General features: G+C 40.3%; 1 protein-coding gene across 7 annotated transcripts in view; it reads left to right on the forward strand.

The window, feature by feature from the left end:
* Window positions 1-21,764, forward strand: part of syngap1a (synaptic Ras GTPase activating protein 1a) — a 151,399-nt gene extending 129,635 nt beyond the window's left edge. For 3 of the 7 annotated variants that reach the window (XM_072667387.1, XM_072667404.1, XM_072667428.1), the window contains 3 exons: window positions 1,098-1,309; window positions 9,293-9,365; window positions 14,513-21,764. In XM_072667387.1, coding sequence (XP_072523488.1) covers window positions 1,098-1,309; window positions 9,293-9,365; window positions 14,513-14,806 — 579 coding nt within the window. In that variant the 3' untranslated portion in view covers window positions 14,807-21,764. Of the gene's footprint in view, window positions 1-1,097; window positions 1,310-2,238; window positions 2,285-9,156; window positions 9,367-14,512 lie in introns of those variants that run through there. The other 4 variants (XR_011978213.1, XR_011978212.1, XM_072667395.1 and 1 more) reach the window with 4 other exon arrangements.
* The last annotated feature ends 683 nt before the right edge of the window (window positions 21,765-22,447 follow it).

A 22,447-nucleotide genomic window follows, 5' to 3' on the forward strand; every position in this document is an offset into this window, starting at 1 on the left:
CATAGTAGAATAATGAGAGTTTGAGAGCTCATCACCTCCAGACAGTTATGGGAATACAGGTTGCTATGTGAACCAGGCCTTGTGATTGTAGCAGTGTCCACAGAAGAAGAGCTTGGTCTTCTGGACTTGGACTACCTCAGCTGAACCAAACTGGAGCTACGTGGCTGCTGATGGCTTACGTTTTTTTACTGGTAAAGCTCAAGAAAGCCAAACGGCACATTGCGCTGAGAGGACACAGCGAGAGGACAGCAACACTGTCCAATAAGACTTGGGAATAAGAGCAGTGTTACAGTGTTAAAATTATATTATAATTTGCAGATTTGTATGATCAGCGGGTTTTATTCTGAGGTTAAACAACAGGGTGGTAAATAAGCTTGTAAAGCATCATTTGTGCATTTCTCATCCCAACAAGTCACATACTTACTACTTATACTTCAACATCTACAACTAAATACTAAATAAATGCATTATGTAGCACCTTTAAGGCCAGAAATTGTGAGTATTATTTGTTCATGTTTGTTTATAACAGTACAGTGCCAAAACCTGCATAAAGTAGCCTCTTAAAGGCAAGCAAGCCATTTGCACTATTTCACTAACTGATGACTGAAACACTCTTTTACTTGTCAGCTACCTTTGCCTTGTCCCTTTAGGACAAAACTACCAGTATTATGTGAGTTTTGCTCCTTGGCTCCCCTACAGTTGTGGAATATAATTTTTTACTCCACTGCAGTAATTACAAACTGTGCTTTGAGCGCCCCCTCATGGACAGCTTTACACATGCCTTTGTTGACAAGCTAAGATATACAGAAGCAGCATCTGAAGGTAAAGAAGCATGTGGACTGAGGTGGTAGAGTGATATTACACACAGTATTTTACACAAATATGACTCGGTTATGCAGCGTTACAGTTCAGGAGAGAGGTCTTGTGAAGCTCCATCAAAGCTCCATAGTGCAGAAGCTGTGTTTCGGCCTGGAGTGGCTCTGTTACAGTAGTGGAGCATCAACATGAAGCTGCTGAAGCAGCTGGTTTAAGGTAAAATTGTTGCATAATGTTGCTTTAACTTTTGTTTGTGTGTGTGTGTGTGTGTGTGTGTGTAGGTGCGGGAGTATGAGGAGGAGATCCACTCTCTGAAAGAGCGTCTGATGATGTCCCACCGCAAGCTGGAAGAGTATGAACGGCGGCTGCACTCGCAGGAGCAGCAGACCAACAAGATCCTGCTGCAGTACCAGAGCCGGCTGGACGACAGTGAGAGGAGGCTGCGGCAGCAACAGCTGGAGAAGGACACGCAGATCAAAGGCATCATCAGCAGGTCATAATCCCACTGAAGCCCACACTATGTGTACGTGTGTGTGTGTGTGTGTCAGGGAGTGTATATTTGACAGAGCTGTATTTTTTAGGGGGGTGTAAAGGAGAGTTCCTCCCATTTGTCCACCCCTTTCTGCCTGATTCAGGCTTTATGATGTGTAAATAAAGTCATTCAGAGTGGGTTTGATGAGAAACGCTACGCTCTAGTGCAGCTTACTGAGTCTGAATTGTTTACGGTGGTGGTGAATGGAACCTGAGGTCTGAAGACTCTGAAAGCTGCACCACAGCAATTGTGAAATGAAGTGATTATGGATCTGCTTAACCTCTGAAAGCCTGAACCATCAAATAATTTCTAAACAATTCTAATTCTTAAAAACTGGAGTGTGTTTGACCAACTGACCAGCAATAAGGCATATATGACTTTTACTTTGTATTGTATTTGATACCACCAGAATGTATTTCTCAGGTTTTTTCATATAAAACTTATAGCACAAAACTGATTAACCTCTTAAACTCTCATTTTCTCAAGTCATTTCACACTTAGAAATTTGTGTGTATTTTGTGTGGTGCTGCAGGGCATGGATAATCCATCAGAGGACAGGACACATGTATCTGATTTCATTTTCTTATTTACGTAATGTAAATAAGTAAAGTATTTTTTTATTCATTCATTATATATGATGGCTGTTATTTACATTATTTAATCATTATTTATGGTCCTTCTTTTTTACCACAATTGTGAGGTTTTTTTATCCGTTCATGGTGGAGGGGTACATACGGGGTGTTGTGAGATAAAATAATTCTATATTTGTTTATCGTCAACATTACATATTAAACGTAATAGTTTTACGAATAAAACTAGAACAAACATGGTGGTGGTAGCTTCACCGGTGGACTTGGATAGAAAATAAAGTTGCTATATTTGTGTTGTAGTCATGGCGACGCCTGGTTCCATTCACCACCACTGTAAAGAAATCAGGTCAGTAAATTACTCTACAGTATACCATTTCACACCAACCCCCCCACTCTGAATGAATCTGTTTAAAAAAGTAATGAGTAAATTTACAGATATTTGGCTGAACTATTACTAGATTATTAATGTATGAAATGTAATCTGTCCTGCACACATATTTTTGGGGCTATTTTGTTTTATTAGGTGTAAGATATTAGATGTCTCTAATAACTATGTAGGTACACATTAATGATCAATGAAATCTAACAACTACTAGTAACTACTAGTGATGCATTCACTGTATTCACTGTTACAGAAGGATAACAGTAATACAGCCTGTGTGATTGAATTTCACATGAGTGTACGGTGCCTATAAAAATATTCACCCCTTGGGATGTTTTTGCTTTTATTGCTTTTGTAAATGGAATCATGGTCAATATAATTAGTTTTTACCAGAATGAAAAAACACTATAATGTTAAAGTAAAAAGCAGAATTCTACAAAGTAATGCCAGTTAAATCAAATATATAATATAAAATAGAGGACTGCATAAACATTCACCCCATTAAAAGAGTCTGCGTCGGCTGAGAGCAGTGACTGTGGTATAAAGACACCTGTCTGGACAGTCCAGTCACGGGTTAATCAGTGTTCCTGGCTGCAAAAATACACCATGAAGACAAAAGAGCACTCCAAAAGCTCATTGAGAGGTAAATCAGTAAGTCAGGAAATTGATACAAAAAAACCCAAGCCACTGAACCTCTCCTGGAGTTCAGCTGAATCCATCGTTATGCACATGTAAATCTGCCTAGAGCAGCCTGTGTCCACAAACTGAGTGACCGTGCAGGAAAGAAACTAGTGAGAAAGGCCACCATGACACCTAAGGCTACTTTGAAGGAGTTCATTTGAATTGTGATGAAGTGCAGTGTTTGGTGTCCGCTAAACACAGCGTCTAGTCTGAAGGCCCAGTAGATCCATTGACCATATCCAAGAGGTTGAATACTTTTTATAGCACTGTATCTAAATAGCTGTAACAGATGTCAAATCAGCAGCAGATCATTTCAGTACAATTACCCTCACTTTCAGAACTCAAGTCCATACACTTGTTGATGTACTTGCACAAGCTGTACTGCTGTAATCCATCTGTAGCAATGATTACATTATTGTTGCCTGGATTATTCATGTGTAAAAACACAGTTATTAGAAACACAGCATAAACATAAAGTTTTTTTTATATTGTCCCTGTCCAATGAAAAACATGTATCTCCAAAATGATTAAAACTATGACTTCACAGGAGAAGGCAAAAATGACATGAAGGAAAGTCATTGTAAAATAAGAATTTATCCAAAGTGATTTAGAGCATTTCTATTGGTCCGTTCATCCAGAATTGCTTACACAGTGTACAGAAGCATCTACAGGGTTCAAACCATGGAGAAAACTAAAAGCAGACGTAAATGGAGAAACATGGTTTTCATTGGACAGCAGCGATATGGACTTATCCTTCCCCTTCTGCTGCATGAAAGACACTAAACAGATTCAAGTGTATGAACACATTCAGAATTTGAGTTTAACCGCTGATGTCTGGACCCATTTCTTAAAAATATGGTTCTGTGGTTCACGGTCCCAGCAGAGTTGAAAAGAAATCATGTAGCCATGTTGAAAGTGGAGGAGAATGTCAAGTGGGAGGCCTGAATCCAGCACTCCACACTCTGCTTAGCCTGAGGGAGTGAAAGTCTTACATGGCTTCATGTTGTTAGCATGGGTGTAATGATACATAGATTTGGATTTGATGCGAGTTTCAGTATAATTTGCTGACATGTAGCACATTAAGACTGGCATGTCCTTTTTTTAAAATAGTGATTTTATAAAACAGCTGAGCGATAAACAACGCAGAAACCTGACCTACCCTAGATGAAACCCCACCAAACACTTTATTAGGAAATCCTGTACACAGTGTTTCCTCTAGGATTTTTATTTTTCAGCAGTGCCTGCAGACCAACCCTGAAGATGAATATGGAAAGGTACTATTAGGAAATATGATAAAAACAATGACATGCAGCAAACAGCAAGCTGCAAAACAAGCTTTGTAGACTAACATTTAGAGCAGTTTATACATCTTTCAGCTGCTGCCCGTTTTTAGCTGAAATATACGAGCTGTACAGGTCTGACACTCAGCTTAGTTTTAGTCTGACAGTAAGCTCAGTTTATCTGTCACTAAGCTCAGTTTTAGTCTGAAACTAAGATCAGTTTATCTGACACTTAACTTAATTTTAGTCTGGCAATAAGCTGTTTTAGTCTGACACTATGGCCAGTTTTAGTCTGAAACTAAGATCAGTTTATCTGACACTAAGCTCAGTTTTAGTCTGACACTCAGCTCAGTTTTAGTCTGACACTATGCTCAGCTTTAGTCTGACACTCAGCTCAGTTTTAGTCTGACACTATGCTCAGCTTTAGTCTGACACTAAGCTCAGTTTTAGTCTGATACTCAGCTCAGTTTTAGTCTGTCACTAAGCTCAGTTTTAGTCTGTCACTAAGCTCAGTTTTAGTCTGACACCATGGTCAGTTTTAGTCTGACACTAAGCTCAGTTTTAGTCTGTCACTAAGCTCAGTTTTAGTCTGTCACTAAGCTCAGTTTTAGTCTGACACCATGGTCAGTTTTAGTCTGACACTAAGCTCAGTTTTAGTCTGACACTAAGCTCATTTTTAGTCTGGCACTAAGCTCAGCTTTAGTCTGACACTATGCTCAGTTTTAGTCTGGCACTAAGCTCAGCTTTAGTCTGACACTATGCTCAGTTTTAGTCTAACACTATGCTCAGTTTTAGTCTGACACTATGCTCAGTTTTAGTCTGACACTTAGCTCAGCTTTAGTCTGACACTATGCTCAGTTTAAGTCTGACACTAAGATCAGTTTATCTGACACTAAGCTCAGCTTTAGTCTGACACTATGCTCAGTTTTAGTCTAACACTCAGCTCAGTTGTAGTCTGACACTATGCTCAGTTTTAATCTGACACTATGCTAAGTTTTAGTCTGACACTAAACTCAGCTTTAGTCTGACACTAAACTCAGTTTTAGTCTGACACTCAGCTCAGTTTAAGTCTGACACTAAGATCAGCTTTAGTCTGACACTAAACTCAGTTTTAGTCTGACACTATGCTCAGTTTTAGTCTGACACTAAGATCAGTTTATCTGACACTAAGCTCAGCTTCAGTCTGACACTAAACTCAGTTTTACTCTGACACTATGCTCAGTTTTAGTCTGACACTAAGCTCAGTTTTAGTCTGACACTATGCTCAATTTAAGTCTGACACTAAGATCAGTTTATCTGACACTCAGCTCAGTTTTAGTCTGACACTGTGCTCAGTTTTAGTCTGACACTATGTTCAGTTTTAGTCTGACACTAAGCTCAGTTTTAGTCTGACACTACTCAGTTTATCTGACACTCAGCTCAGTTTTAGTCTGATACTATGCTCAGCTTTAGTCTGACACTCAGTTCAGCTTTAGTCTGACACTCAGCTCAGCTTTAGTCTGACACTATGCTCAGCTTTAGTCTGACACTATGCTCAGTTTTAGTCTGACACTCAGCTCAGTTTTAGTCTGACACTATGCTCAGTTTTAGTCTGACACTCAGCTCAGCTTTAGTCTGACACTCAGCTCAGTTTTAGTCTGACACTCAGCTCAGCTTTAGTCTGACACTCAGCTCAGTTTTAGTCTGACACTATGCTTAGTTTTAGTCTGACACTCAGCTCAGTTTTAGTCTGACACTATGCTCAGTTTTAGTCTGACACTCAGCTCAGCTTTAGTCTGACACTATGCTCAGTTTTAGTCTGACACTCAGCTCAGCTTTAGTCTGACACTATGCTCAGCTTTAGTCTGACACTCAGCTCAGCTTTAGTCTGACACTCAGTTCAGTTTTAGTCTGACACTATGCTTAGTTTTAGTCTGACACTCAGCTCAGTTTTAGTCTGACACTATGCTCAGTTTTAGTCTGACACTTAGCTCAGCTTTAGTCTGACACTATGCTCAGTTTAAGTCTGACACTAAGATCAGTTTATCTGACACTAAGCTCAGCTTTAGTCTGACACTATGCTCAGTTTTAGTCTAACACTCAGCTCAGTTGTAGTCTGACACTATGCTCAGTTTTAATCTGACACTATGCTAAGTTTTAGTCTGACACTAAACTCAGCTTTAGTCTGACACTAAACTCAGTTTTAGTCTGACACTCAGCTCAGTTTAAGTCTGACACTAAGATCAGCTTTAGTCTGACACTAAACTCAGTTTTAGTCTGACACTATGCTCAGTTTTAGTCTGACACTAAGATCAGTTTATCTGACACTAAGCTCAGCTTCAGTCTGACACTAAACTCAGTTTTACTCTGACACTATGCTCAGTTTTAGTCTGACACTAAGCTCAGTTTTAGTCTGACACTATGCTCAATTTAAGTCTGACACTAAGATCAGTTTATCTGACACTCAGCTCAGTTTTAGTCTGACACTGTGCTCAGTTTTAGTCTGACACTATGTTCAGTTTTAGTCTGACACTAAGCTCAGTTTTAGTCTGACACTCAGCTCAGTTGTAGTCTGACACTACTCAGTTTATCTGACACTCAGCTCAGTTTTAGTCTGATACTATGCTCAGCTTTAGTCTGACACTCAGCTCAGTTTTAGTCTGACACTATGCTCAGTTTTAGTCTGACACTTAGCTCAGCTTTAGTCTGACACTATGCTCAGTTTAAGTCTGACACTAAGATCAGTTTATCTGACACTAAGCTCAGCTTTAGTCTGACACTATGCTCAGTTTTAGTCTAACACTCAGCTCAGTTGTAGTCTGACACTATGCTCAGTTTTAATCTGACACTATGCTAAGTTTTAGTCTGACACTAAACTCAGCTTTAGTCTGACACTAAACTCAGTTTTAGTCTGACACTCAGCTCAGTTTAAGTCTGACACTAAGATCAGCTTTAGTCTGACACTAAACTCAGTTTTAGTCTGACACTATGCTCAGTTTTAGTCTGACACTAAGATCAGTTTATCTGACACTAAGCTCAGCTTCAGTCTGACACTAAACTCAGTTTTACTCTGACACTATGCTCAGTTTTAGTCTGACACTAAGCTCAGTTTTAGTCTGACACTATGCTCAATTTAAGTCTGACACTAAGATCAGTTTATCTGACACTCAGCTCAGTTTTAGTCTGACACTGCTCAGTTTTAGTCTGACACTATGTTCAGTTTTAGTCTGACACTAAGCTCAGTTTTAGTCTGACACTCAGCTCAGTTGTAGTCTGACACTACTCAGTTTATCTGACACTCAGCTCAGTTTTAGTCTGATACTATGCTCAGCTTTAGTCTGACACTCAGTTCAGCTTTAGTCTGACACTATGCTCAGTTTTAGTCTGACACTCAGCTCAGTTTTAGTCTGACACTATGCTCAGTTTTAGTCTGACACTCAGCTCAGCTTTAGTCTGACACTCAGCTCAGTTTTAGTCTGACACTCAGCTCAGCTTTAGTCTGACACTATGCTCAGCTTTAGTCTGACACTATGCTCAGTTTTAGTCTGACACTCAGCTCAGTTTTAGTCTGACACTATGCTCAGTTTTAGTCTGACACTCAGCTCAGCTTTAGTCTGACACTCAGCTCAGTTTTAGTCTGACACTCAGCTCAGCTTTAGTCTGACACTCAGCTCAGTTTTAGTCTGACACTATGCTTAGTTTTAGTCTGACACTCAGCTCAGTTTTAGTCTGACACTATGCTCAGTTTTAGTCTGACACTCAGCTCAGCTTTAGTCTGACACTATGCTCAGTTTTAGTCTGACACTCAGCTCAGCTTTAGTCTGACACTATGCTCAGCTTTAGTCTGACACTCAGCTCAGTTTTAGTCTGACACTAAGATTAGTTTATCTGACACTATGCTCAGCTTTAGTCTGACACTCAGCTCAGCTTTAGTCTGACACTCAGCTCAGTTTTAGTCTGACACTCAGCTCAGTTTTAGTCTGATACTCAGCTCAGTTGTTGATTCATTGTCTAAATCGATCTATTAAAGAAAATCAGTATTGTATTAAAATCATTACACCTATAGGAGCAGGTTGGTATTTTATAGTGTGAGTGTGTTGTTGAACATTATACACTGTGTTTGTGTGGCTCAGTTGTGATAGTGCTTTTTTGTAACTGTGGTCATAAGATGTTGTTGTTGTGAACTGTATGACAGTATTGTGTAACCGATTTTGTGTCTTTGTGTGACTGTACTGCTTGTGTCGAATGACTGCTTTCGTGTGTGACTGTTGTGTGATTGTGTTGTTGTGTTTGTGTGATTGCTTGTTGTGTGATTGGTATGTGGTGCGTTGTGTGTTTGTGTTGTGTGTGATTGTGTTCCATGTGTTTTGTATGATTGGATTGTGTGATTGTGTGATATTGTGTTATTGTGTTTGTGTGATTGCTTGTTGTGTGATTGGTGTGTGCTGTGTTGTTGTATTATCATGATTGTGTTGTGTGTGATTGTGTTCTTTGTTTTTGTATGATTGGGTTGTGTCATATTGTGTTATTGTGTTTTGTGTGATTGGGTTGTTGTGTTTTGTGTGATTGTTTTGTATGATTTTGTGTTATCTGACTTGTTGTGTTTGTGTTGTGTGTTTGATTTGTGTTGTTTTGCGTCATTGTGCTCTGTGTTATTGTGCTTTGTCTTATTGTGCTGTATGATTGTGCGGTTGTGTTGTTTGTGTTGTTTTATGATTGTGTGTTATTGTGTGATTGAGGAATGGAATGCTGTGTGATTGTGCTGTTATGGGTGATCATGTTTTGTGTGACTATTTTGTATGATTGTGTGATTTGTGGTGATGTGTTTTATGTTGTGGTGTATTGTGTGATTGACATGTTATTGTGTGTGTGTTGCTGTTGTGTGTTGTGTTGCAGGCTGATGGCGGTGGAGGATGAGCTGTGTGACTTTGGTGGTGTATGATTGTGTGGAGTGATTGGGTTGTGTTGTGTGTCATGGTGTTGTGTGTTATTGTGTTGTTGTGTGATTGTGTTGTTGTATGTTGTGTTGCAGGCTGATGGCGGTGGAGGATGAGTTGAGAGGGAGTGGTGTTCCCGATCTCAAAGCGCGAATATTTACAGGAGAGGTCTGTCTTTTCCAAACACACACACACACACACACACATACACACTACTGTTAACAGTCCATCTTCTGCCCAACACACTTATAAATAGCTGTGTTTCCATACACACAACAGCCTGCATTAAGTATCTAAGAAGTTGTGTTACTGCATATTGCATATTGGTGGGAATTAAAGTCAGATAGCCGTTGGCTCATTTTTTCCCCAAACATCCAAACATTCCCAAACGTTTGGCTCTAATACTGATTTGAATGGATGGAAGTAGTTATGTACTAGTGCTAGTAGTAAAATGCATGCCTACCTAAGTAGGCATGAAGGCACCATTTGTGTATTTGTTAGGTTCCATCTCTGCACAATGTTATAAATTCACAGGCCAGACAGTGATCAAATTTTAAAGTATTAAAAAGTAGCTCATATTTAATATTTTAATTAATATTAAATCATTTTAAATGTGACGGGGTGGTATGGTGGTTACTTTTTTGTTAAAGTAAGGGGATGTTTTTTGTTGTTTGTTTTTATTTTTGCTAAAGTAGCTAAATGCCTTTCTGTGCTTGAAAACACGATTGTACAGAATTGCGCTTTTACCTCAGATATTTCTGTAAATGGCACCATGCCAAATATGTTGACATACATGACAGTTTGTTAACTAAGATTGTAAATGGGAACATGATTGAAACATTGAGCTTGACAAGCTTGATCTCAAAGTACACGTTTTACTATTTAGAGACGATGGAAGATAATCTCACCTCTATTGGAACCATGTGATCAAAATGACTCTGATGATGTCACTTAGTGTAATCAAAATAATGTCAAAATGATCTAACAATTATTTTCTCAGTCCCTTGTTCAGCAGTGTTACGGGGTTGAATGAAGGACTGAGGGACAACAGAAAAAGATGCAATATTTAGAAAATACATACATCATAAAAACGCATTCTGTGAAAAATGTTACTAAACTAAAAAGAGCAATATTTAAAATTTAGATTTAATATAGTCTGGTGTCAGAAAACATTGAATTTTTAAAGCTGTAAATATTTGATTTGTTTTCTTTAGCATTTATACTAAAATCATGTGACCTAATTGGTAATGTTCTCCCTATGTCTTTAGGGACCAAATCCTGAGAATCACTCTGTTATTCTTCATTTGAATTTAGTTGCTATCAACATTCATATGCATAAACATGCATGCATACATGCATAAAACCTCGTACATTTTCTTTTCAGAGTTTTAAAGGAAGTATTACAGTTATTCATTCCGATACGATAATGGAGTTGTTTTGACAGAAATGACTGATGTTTGTCAAATGACTACAGTTATTAAGAAGATTGCTATAAGCCCTATGTGGCCTTCAGTGCAGTAAAGCTAAGCTGGAATACATCTTGAAGATGGTGAACACACTGATTTGGGAATACAGACCTGATATTTAAATCAGAATCATTTTCATGTTTAAAGCAATATGCAGAAGACATGTAGAGTAGAAAGAAGTCTGCAACATCTGTGTCAGATTTCAGATTTTCCAGGACTGTGTGTCATCTTAAAGACTCAATATGCAATATGCAAAAATGCATATAGTTCAAAAGTTTCAAAACGCTCATAAATGAACCAGCAGTGTGATTCTTACTGTGGTGGTTACATTTTCTTATTCACATGCTGCTGTGCACTATTATAGAAATTCTGATAAGCATGAAAAGGTTCACAATATTAGCTGTGTTATTTATTACAGTGTATGACTCATTGTTCTGTCACGCCATTTTATTACACTGTAATTGTATGATTGTGGTAATGTGACCATTGTCACACCGTTGTATTACTAAACAGAGTCACTCAAATTATTTGAACATTCCCAGTAGCACCCATTTCACAAAGCACTATCATTGTATGTGTTTGTGAGAAGGTTTGAATGCAGCCATTTATAGAAGTGGTGTTTGCCCTTTGTGTGTGCTTTTGCTTTGTTAAAGGCATTCACGGTGAGAAACTTGTCAGTGGAAGTTAAGTCCGTTTAGAGTAGACATGCCAACAGCTTGATGTTATATTAACCCAAGACACACTGAATGATAGAAGAAGTAGAAGCAAGGCCTTCCTTCTGGCCACCTGGAGAACAGCACACTGAATGATGATAAGAGAAAGAAACAAAGCAGTCCCACCCAGACAGTATCACACTAAAAGAGAATAAATTCTACAGAAACAAGGTCAGCCATCCCACCTAAAGAGCACAGCATTGAATAATAAAGGGTAAATAAAGTCCATCCTTACCTTGCAGACTGAACACCAGCTGAAAAACAAGATACACCATTTACACCAAATGTCTCCAAGATTTAAGATAAAGCAAAGGAAAGGCTGTCTGTTTTGTTTGAGAGACAATCCCTCTCATCTAGAGAGCAGCACAGTGAAAAATACAGGGTAAGGGAAAAAAGATGTTTCCCACTATCTAGAGAACAGCACACTAAAAAACACAGGGTAAGGGAAGCAAGGCCAGTCCTCCCCAGTGGAAAAAACAAACCAAATCTTCCCAACTAGAGAGCATTACACTGATGGATAAAGAGAGAGGATGCAAGACCATCCTTCTTACCAAGAGAGCATCACACTGGAGGATAAAGAGAGGATGCAAGACCATCCTTCTTACCAAGAGAGCATCACGCTGAAGGATAAGGAGAGAGGACGCAAGACCATCCTTCTTACCAAGAGAGCATCACACTGAAGGATAAGGAGAGAGGACGCAAGACCATCCTTCTTACCAAGAGAGCATCACACTGAAGGATAAGGAGAGCCACATGGAAATCAGCACACTGAATGATGGAGGAAAAAGAAACAAGGCAGTCATTCCCACCAAGAGAGCATTACACTAAACGATCCATCATTATTAGCAAAAGAGCATGGAAAGAGGCAGATTTCCCGACTAAAGGGTATGACTTTGACCAATTGAGGAGTAAAGAAAACAAGATCAGCCATCCCACATAGAGAGCACAACACTGACCGATAGAAGGAAGTCAATTTTATTCATTCAGAAAGCTGCACATTAAATGCCAGAGGGAGTGGAAACAAAGCCACCATTCCCACACAGGGAGCATCACACTGTGCAACAGAGGGGGAGATCTTGCTTCGTACTAAGGGATCATAACAACTGAACAATTAGCATCACCCATAGAGAATCACACTCTTAACAAGAGAGGACGCAAGGCCATCCTTCTTGTCAAGAGAGCATCACACTGAGGGATGAAGAGAGAAGATGCAAGACCATCCTTTTAAGGGAGTAAAACTATCCTTCTTGGAACAGAGAAAGAAGGAAGCAAGGTCTGTCTTCCTATTCAGAGACCCTCACACTGAACCCCCTAAATATCATCACACTAATGAATAAACCAAGAGAACCTAAATCCTCAGGTTGAGAAGGTGTTAAAAGGCTGAGGCTTTAAGGAAAGTTGTCAGACCAATTTGGAGCAGAAAGTATTAAATCCCTGTGTTATGAGGTACAGCCAGGCTATAGCACCTCCTCACTCCCCCCTGCTTTAAACTCCACCTGTCCTCTCCACCTCTGCCCTGCTCTCTCTCACCTCACTGACTCGCTCACTTCACTGTCTCTCTATCCTCTCCCTGTCTCTCTTCTCTGTTTTCAGTCTGTTTCTTGTTCCTCTAAACTCTAACTTTTTTTCTTTTGTCTTCCCCACCCCACCCCTCCCAATCCCTCCCAACCTTCTACTTGGTCCCCTCCTCTCTGTGTCCCTTTTGGTTTGTTTTTCACTTATTCTCTCTTTCTCTGACAACATGGCCCTGTTCTCTTTCTGTAACACGTCACTTTCACACCTTTTTCTGACTATCCTCCACTGGTATCCCTTCTTGTGTCTTCATTCCCTTCTCTTCCCCTGTCTCCACTCCACTCTCCTTACATCTAAATTCTTCTCTGCATTCTCTATTTTAAATCTTATTTGGTCTTCTACTGTCCCCACATTTCTCTTGTCTTCCTGTCTATTTTTTTCTCATCACATCTGGACGCCTATCTGGACTCCCATCTACGCTTCATATATCTTTTCTCTAACCCTAACCCTCCTCTTGTATTCTTTTCTTTATTCTTTCCTTCCCTGCCTTTCTCTTCCCATCCCTTCCCTGCCCTACTGTTGCCTCCCCTGCCCTGCTCTTCCCTTCCCTGCCTTGCTCTTCCCTCCCCTGCCCTGCTCTTCCCTGCCCTGCCCTGCCCTGCCCTGCTATTCCTTTCTCTTCCCTGCCCTACTGTTTCCTGCCCTGCCCTGCCCTTCCCTGCTATTCCCTTCCCTCCCCTGCCCTACTGTTCCCTGCCCTGCTCTTCCCTTCCCTGCCCTGCTCTTCCCTTCCCTGCTATTCCCTGCCCTGCTCTTTACTTCCCTGTCCTGCTCTTCCCTTCCCTTCCCTGCTGTTCCCTGCCCTGCCCTGCCCTACTGTTCCCTGCCCTGCCCTGCTATTCCCTGCCCTGCCCTTCCCTTCCCTGTCCTTCTCTTCCATTTCCTGCTATTCCCTGCCCTGACCTGCCTTTCCCTGTCCTGCTCTTCCATTCTCTGCCCTACTGTTCCCTGCTCTTCCCTGCCCTGTCCTTCCCATCTCTTTTCTTCCCATATCTTCTTTTCTCTTGTCTTCTCTTCCTTTTCCCACAATTCTCTTTTCTTCCTGTCTCAATACTTCCCTTCTCTTTTTATCTATCTCTTTCTGCCCTTCCCTGCTATTCCCTTCCCTGCCCTTTCCTTACTGTTCCCTGCCCTGCCCTTCCCTGCCCTGCTCTTCCCTGCCCTGCTATTCCCTGCCCTGCCCTGCTCTTCCCTTCCCTGTCCTGCTCTTCCCTTCCCTTCCCTGCTATTCCCTTCCCTGGCCTGCCCTACTGTTCCCTGCCCTGCCCTGCTCTTCCCTGTCCTGTTCTTCCCTTCCTTGTTATTCACTGCCCTGCCCTTCCCTGTCCTGCTCTTCCCTCCCCTGCCCTACTGTTCCCTGCTCTTCCGTGCCCTGCCTTTCCCATCTTTTTTCTTCCCATATCTTCTTTTCACTTGTCTTCTCTTCCTTTTCCCACAATTCTCTTTTCTTCCTGTCTCAATACTTCCCTTCTCTTTCTATCTATTTCTTCTCACCACATCTCCACTGCTGTTCTCTTCTACTCTCCTTTCCTCTCCTCTCCTCTCTGCTCTACCCCTCTGTTAGGATGATCCGTATTCTTCTCTGGGTTCGATCGATCCGTCCTTGGTTGCAGGAGGAGAGGGGGTTTTGGCGCTGAACCCTGCTTCATCTCTCTCCTCTCTGGGTCCATCTGGCTCCCCATGGAATGGAGCACTGCCTCCCCTGCCCCCTCTACCCCCTTTGCCCCCCCTGCCCCCACGGCTCCACATCAGCCAGAATGGCGACTTCCGGGCCATCCCTGGCTTTCCCAATATAGCTATCCTAAAAGCAGAGGCACCACCCGCAGGATGGGTCACAGATGGAGGGAGGGGGGTCTAGTCACGGGACCTCTGCTGATATGATTGCTTATTTTTATGACTATTGTCATAAGACTGACTTTAAACAAAACACAATTACACACTTGGAAATGATGAATCCATGCATTCCAGCATATCGCCGCCTTTGTAAGAAAACCTGTCTCTATCTCCCATCTCCTTCAAAATCAGTACTTTCATCCTGAAACGTTCACACAATGTAAACGACAGCTGCCGTTTTCAAATAGTGTGGAAAAGAATGAAACGCAAAAAACAGTTAAAAGGTTTTCTTATGACAGCGACACTATATTTGTGGAGTACCTGTGGGCTCAGCTTATCGGCCATCTGTCCATTTCCTCTTTTATCTGTTCATTCAAAGAGTTGTGTTCAGGTAAAGTTCCTGAAGCTGGCAGAACAGGAAAGCTAGCACTTCATAGTTTTGGCTTAACTATCTTTTAAAGGAGCTAGACAGCAAAGCACACCTACAGACAGTGGACTGTTGTAGACTGTTTTACAGTCCTGTGGAAAACTTAGGACAGCCCATGAAAACCTTCTTTTTTGGGGGATCTTTGGAGACTCTACATGCATCTTGGGGTTTGCTCTTGGGCTGAACTAGGATGCTAGGATGGCCTGACCTGGCCATATTGGCAGTTGTTCTCCATTTGTAAATGATTTAGCTGAGAGTGAAACGGTTGATTTCCAACTATCCTGAGATCTTTTAAAACCTTTTTCCAGACTTATCTGCATCTACAACCTTCTTTCTGAAGGCCTCAGAGAGCTCTTTAGATCTGGCCATGGTGGCCTTCACCATTAACGTCAACAATCAAGAGCAAAACAAACTAAATATCTGATTATTAACTAATCCCCACAAGTCCCCACAAATTGCAGTTCTTGGGTATCCTAATTTTTTCACATGCCTGTAGGTGTGTCATAACTTTCATATTTGCTTTAAGCTGCACTTCTACATGTCGTGGGCTTGAGTTTTGATTTTGGTGGCGTAGTAATGACCAGAGATTTACACATTTAGTCTTTGGCACTTCATGTTTGGCAGTTTTTTATGTTTTAGAAGAGAGATTCTCGTTACATGGGGGCCATCTTTTAGGTACATCATGAGGACTTTCAGAACCTCATCTTCTTGCCCAACTGAGTGGATTACGCAGCTACGTTCCTCATCTCTAACTTACTGTGGTTCTTGTAGGAAGGTTTCACAGGGTGGTCCAGAGTTAGTCAATGTGTGGCCAGACTTAGTAATCCTAAAAGTAGGATCAGCTCAGGAGGTGGGATATGAGTATTGCTTATTTTTTGTCATTAGTGTCAGGCATTGTATGTGTGTGTTGGTCATTTGTCATATCACCCTCGTGTCATTTGCTACTGTAATGTCCAGCTGACCACAACATGTAGTTGATTTTAGAAGGACTTCACTTTTGGCAAGTGTGAATTCACTTCTTATAACAGAGACTTTATCAGACACACCCAAGACTATTGAACAATTCATCTGTCAATCAAATACCAAGTGGATTATCATTGGACACAAAGTCACCTGCTGCCCTCCTGCACTCTCTCTCGCTCTCTCTTTCTCTGTCTTTCTTTCTGTCTCTCTATCTTTCTCTTTCTCTCCCCCAGCCAATCTACGGTGGTCACACAGGAACATGATTGACCACGGCAGCATGAAAGGACATGCGACTGGTCCAGCGTCAGTCCAGGAACCTCTCTCTTGTGTCTGATTGGCTGAGAGAGGAGAGCTAGAGAGAGAGGAAGAGCATCATTCCCGGCGCATCGTCATGCCTCCCCAAACGAAAAAGCACACAAACACATTCTGCGTGTCTCTCTTCCCTCCTGTCTCTCCCTCTCTTTTTCTCTCTTGAGCCAAAATAATGACAATCAGCTCTTTTGTACGTAGTGGAGTCACAGGTTAGCCGCCGGGTGCAGTTTTGAGGCCGTTGCTCTTGTAAAAGACTGACTCTGGCCTTTGCATTACAATCTTTATTACAAAGAAAATGTCCGCAGAGAGAGAGAGAGGGACTCCATTCATTGATCCTTCTCTTACCACTTATGTCGCACATCCCCGGGCTCTCTCTCTCTCCCCTCCCTTCCTCTTTCTCTCACTCTTCCTCTCTCAGCAGGAGTACTCGTTGTTCTCAGCATGATGGCCGTAGAGAGAGGCTGTGTGTTGGTCTCTTGTGTGTGCGTGCTCACGGTTATGGTCTCTTCTTACTGACTACATAACCCACAAGCCTCCTCTTCCTAATAATGACTCAATAACACTTATTTTGTTTTGTTTTTCATTTTGTTTGTTTGTTTTTTTTGTCTGATTGTTTAGTTTTGTTTTTCTTATATCAAGCCTTTTCAAAACTTTTTAAGGAGGTGTGGTCTTTTCTGAGCCAATCAGATGTTGCCATACTGCTCAGAAGCCCCTCCCCTTGCCGCCGGGTGGGCGGAGCCTCTTCTCTGTGCCTAAAGAGCTCTATACAAAACAGGGGATAAAAAAAGAAAACTTTAACACACAGGAGCACACGGGACACTATCTCTACCTTTTCCCACGCTCTGGAGTCTGTTTACCTGTAAAGGAGCGAAGAGTACGAATCCTTCATAGCGTCTCTGATTGGACTTGCTGCTTTTGAGGACACTTTCAAGGATCCGCACCCCCTCATCTCATCGACGGGACACCGAAACAAGCAACGATAACAGCGCAAATGTGTGTGTGTGTGTGTGTGTGTGTGCGTGTGAGGGAGTGAGCTTGCAGACGCATCATCAAAAAGAGTGTGTTGGTGATAGAAAAGACGACCTCCTCTGTGGAATTCCAGAAAGAACCTTTATTTGTTGGTGCAATTTTCACATGCTCACAACTTACTTTCTCGTGATCTCAGGAAGTCACAGAAGACATTCATTATCTTAAAAATATCATTATCCTAATATAAAAAAAATCATCTAGGGATAGCAGTTATCTCATGAAAATAACTTTTATCTTGAGAAAAGTAACCATTATCTTATTTAGTTATTTGGAGAAAACAACATTAATTATCTGGAATGATCAAAATAAATCTTTTGTTATTTTGAGGAAAAAAAATATTAGTTTTTTTTAAATATCCATTATCTTGAGAAAAACTAATTTAGTCATCTTGAGAAAACAACTTTTGTTATCCAGACAAATCAATCGATTATCTTGAGATCACAAGAAAGATAAGTCTGTGCTTATGAGATAACTATAGAAAAATGTAATGAACTGGCCATTTTGGACCCTACGCTTTAGCGAGTGAGTGTGTAGCTTTTGGCATTCGTCTGCTCAAAACAATTGATGGGGTGTGTTCTGTGTACAGGTGAATCTGTGCATCAATACATTACGGATGGGTTTGTTTTTCCTTTGTGAGTGTGTGCATGCATGTGTGTATGTGTGTGTGTATGTGAGAAAGAGAGAGAGACAGCGAACGGGGCTGTAATGAAATGGGGAACACCGAGATCAGCTAACGGCAGGGACTCGCTTTGAGAGGAAACAGCAGTTTAGAGAGATAAATCTATAAACACACTCATGTATGATCTAGTATTTATAACTCTAGCTCTAGTATTTATAACTCTAGGACTATAGCCCATCTACTCTGTTAATATTAGAACTTTATTTAAGCACAAAGATATACCCATTACCAATGTACTGTATTGTGGCAATGTACTATAATGCTCTCCTAAGCATGGAGATACATACACACACACACACACACACACACACACACACACACACACACACACTCACACACAAACTGATTAAAGGAGAAAGTAGTAGCAGCGTCACTAGCAGTGTCATACCTCATTAGGTCCCACTGTTACCTTCTTTCTTTTAGGCACACACACACACACATATACACACTCCGACGCAAACACAATCAGACGTTTCCGTTTGCTTTCCCTGGCCGTTAGATTGGGAGTTTTTTTTTAGTTTTTTTAACCGAGGTCGACAGCTGATGACTTTCGGCTACGATCTTCTGTCGGGATTCTGATGTAAATAGAGCCTGAGGACTTTGGATCCGAGACCTGTTGATTTATACAGTTTTATTCATTTTACCAAGTCTTATTGTTTTTATGATTCTTCCTCGATGTTCGATAGATGATTACACATATACACCATTAGTTGGTTTTTGCTGGTAGGTTTTTTAGTCAGTTGCTTTTATTTATTTATTCATTTATTTATTTATTTCATTTTTATTTTGTTTAGATGATTTTTTTGTTGTGGTTGAAAGTATTGATATTTATTTTGTCTGCACTTCAGATACTATTTATGAAGAAAAAAAGGAAAAAAAAATCTATATGAAACTTTCCCCGTGCCTAAATGTTTTGGTTCTGGGTTGCTTAAATCCGGCTCTGTTCGAGCAGCGGCCGCTTTGGATAATAAAAGCGAAGCGCTAAACAGACGAACCAATAATAAACAAAGGCTGCGTCTCAAATCGACCCCTGTACTCCCTGTGTAGTAAACGAACCACCTAGATTACAAAGTAATGTACCAAAGTCATCAGTTTTGGTTGATGAACTAAAATCAGTCAACGGTGATGTCACATCATCTTGTCGGATTGGCTGATGAAGTAAAATCAGCATATAAACATTGTGTCGATGTCGACAGAAAGATGATCAATGTTGCCTTTGTGTCTTTGGTTCTTACCTTCCTCAAAACTCAAAAAGGACACAGCCTCTCCCGAACCCATCAACTCAAAGAGAACAGGAAGAATTATAGCTTATCACATATACTATTTTGGTTATTTTAGCACTTTCATTGTAATTGTTGCTGTTGCCATTATTAATTATTATTATTATGTATTTTTCTAATCATAAAAAGGCCATGGGGTAGTAGTTTTTAGATATTCTGTTGTACATAAAGTGGGACTGAATTTATTTTATTTTGTATTTATATTGAAAGAACTAAAACAATGGTTTAGTTAATGGTTGAGTCGTAGTTAATTGGTGTAGTTATTTGGTGGTGTAGTCTAGTGAGGTAACACCACTGCCCTCTCTGGGCACAGATTGGGATTCGACCACTCTACACCAATAAGACTCTTTGGCATCCAGATTCACCTCCCTGTGTAACATGATTTTAATTGAGGTCATTTTTGGGTGAGATGTAAAGGATGAACAGTGTGTGCTGATCCATGTTGATTTCAGACATTGCTTAACGATTCTACATTCAGTTGTACAACATTGATTTAGTGTTTTTTTGGTATCTGGGTGGGCATTTGGTAGTTACATAGACCTGCTCCTAGTGACCTGGACTAGAACATCTGCCTCACAAGTGTAGTGAGGACCCCACCAATTTAACCAACAAAAATCCAAGTATTATAAATTATTTGCATTAAAAAGTATTTGAGCAAAATTAGTGATATTCTTCCACAAGCTGTAATCTGTACATCTGTGCTATGACTGCAAATGCAAACTGTATTCATATACAATTGCAAATGTTAAAAAGATAGATGTTAATGTAACAGACTGAGGGGCGAGTCTGTGACAAATCTATATATAAACCAAGATGCTGAAAGAAGCTGAAACTTTCCAACCCAAATACATTAAAATATTTGCATATGAGTAAATATGATCAGTTTAATGATGATGTTTGACCAGAAAGTAGAAGAGCTCACATCAGAGGGATACAATTTCTAAATGTTTAATTTACATTATATTATATTAGTACGTTTCTGATGTTTTAAATGTAAATGGAAGAAGGAGGGGAGGGGGGATTGATTTCTCCAGTGTGTTAAACTAACCCCCTGGTGTGGAGGTTGTACTTCAGCCTGGCTGGCTCTTACAGGCACCAAAGTAATTTAGACTATTAGTGTTCAGATTACTGCTAACTATGAAAACCCACTATATAAAGAGCAGTTCTGCTGTTTTTGGGTCAGAATTGTCCAGAATCGGGGATGTGAATGGAACCAGACTTCTGAGGAGTGAAATTCCTTTTAACGCAGAAAGTCCTCCTTAATACAGGCACACCTCCACAAATTTTTTATTCCAAGTCATTTTGGACTATTTCTATTGGTCCATTCATCAGGAAGGTTTGACATATTGTAAAGATGTGCTGGTTATGTATAAACATTTGTAAAAATATTAATTCATTATTTAATTAATTAAAAATATATACACAAAAATGCAGATGATTGAAGGTATATAAAATCTCAAAAGACTCACTGGGTTCACTGGTGGGTTTGGATAGTAAGTAAAATGGCAGTATTTGTGCTGAAGTAATAAGGACCCCCTTCATGTAAATAAATCCGAGTTGGTAAGTTTCTCTACAGTGAAGCATTTCACACAAACACCCCCCACTGTGAAATTCACTCAAAATTACACCATAAACAAAAAACTAAGTACACCTAAATGAATGTAAATGATCATTCCTTGTTCCCTAGATACTTGTTCACTACACAGGGAACTAGGGGTCGATTGGAGACGCTCCCGAGTTCTCAGTACAGAGCAGCAGAACCTGCTGATATTCTATAGCCACCTTTTTGTGTATAAAAGTCCTCTTGAGAACGATAGTGGTAGTGAACCGTTTCTCCCATTGTGTAGCGCTATATTTATTCTTTGAAGTCATGAGAGGTTGTATCTAATCTTAAAGAATGAAATGTCCCCAGAGTGGGAATCCTACCCTTAAACTTAGCCATAGCCATGGACAAGCCATACACACCCTGTCCTTCTTACGGGCTTTAGGAGCGTAGGAATGTACATATTTATACAGAACCACAGAAACGCTTACAAACCGAGGGGAAGACTCAGTGTTTAAAATGTGGGACACCTCAGCGTATGGAGACATGTTGTGAATGTTAATATTGTTAAGAAGACAATTATTATATTCAAATATGATTATTATTGTAATTATCATTGCTTTCATTTTATTGATGATATGATGATTGATAAATGATCAGCAATTTCTTTCCTTTTGTGAATATGAGTTTACATTATTCCAGAAGTTTAAATAATTGGACAAATTAATAAATAGATATATGCTAATGTAATATGTGTTTTCTTTATGCTGATTTTGTTTAAATTCCATCAAACACATACTTGAAGCTTTTTTTTTCTTTCAAAGCCTGAATTTTTCCCCTCCACAAGCAAAAGCAAAATACAAATCTGGAAAGCAGAATAATGAGGCCAGTCGAATGCAGAAGACAGCTATACCTAGAAAGCAGAGTGTGTGTAAAGAACAATCTCACATGCACTGTTCAGGCTTTCATGTGTATTTTTATTTAGTAAGACCAGAAATGTGTGCATTTACTAAAGCACAGTTTTCAACGACCTGAATTTGGACCTTCTAGTCAAAAAAAGCCTGCTAAGATATGTTTGACCCTGTTAACACCTGGTGGATTCTAACATACCTGTACTCAGAACATTCTCTTGGGCTTCCAGACATCACCTTGACCTCCACTGTTCCTGTTAACTGCCGTTTCTTAATTACACGGTCAGCTGAGGGAACACTAGACAGATGCTTAGAGGAGCCCATGGCTGCTGATTGTTGGGATGAGGTTTAAGGAGTTAAAGTAGTTATGAACTTATATAACATTTGCATCACATGACTTTTCCTAATACTAAACAAACCATAGCCAACAAGCTAATTAAGGTCCCTGAGTAAAGACCCTGGTAAATGTTATTTTGAGAAGTGCCAACAGGCTCCCTGTGAGCTGAGGCAAGGGAGGGGATC

This window comes from Salminus brasiliensis, chromosome 2, assembly GCF_030463535.1.
Source record: "Salminus brasiliensis chromosome 2, fSalBra1.hap2, whole genome shotgun sequence".
NCBI lineage: Eukaryota > Metazoa > Chordata > Actinopteri > Characiformes > Bryconidae > Salminus > Salminus brasiliensis.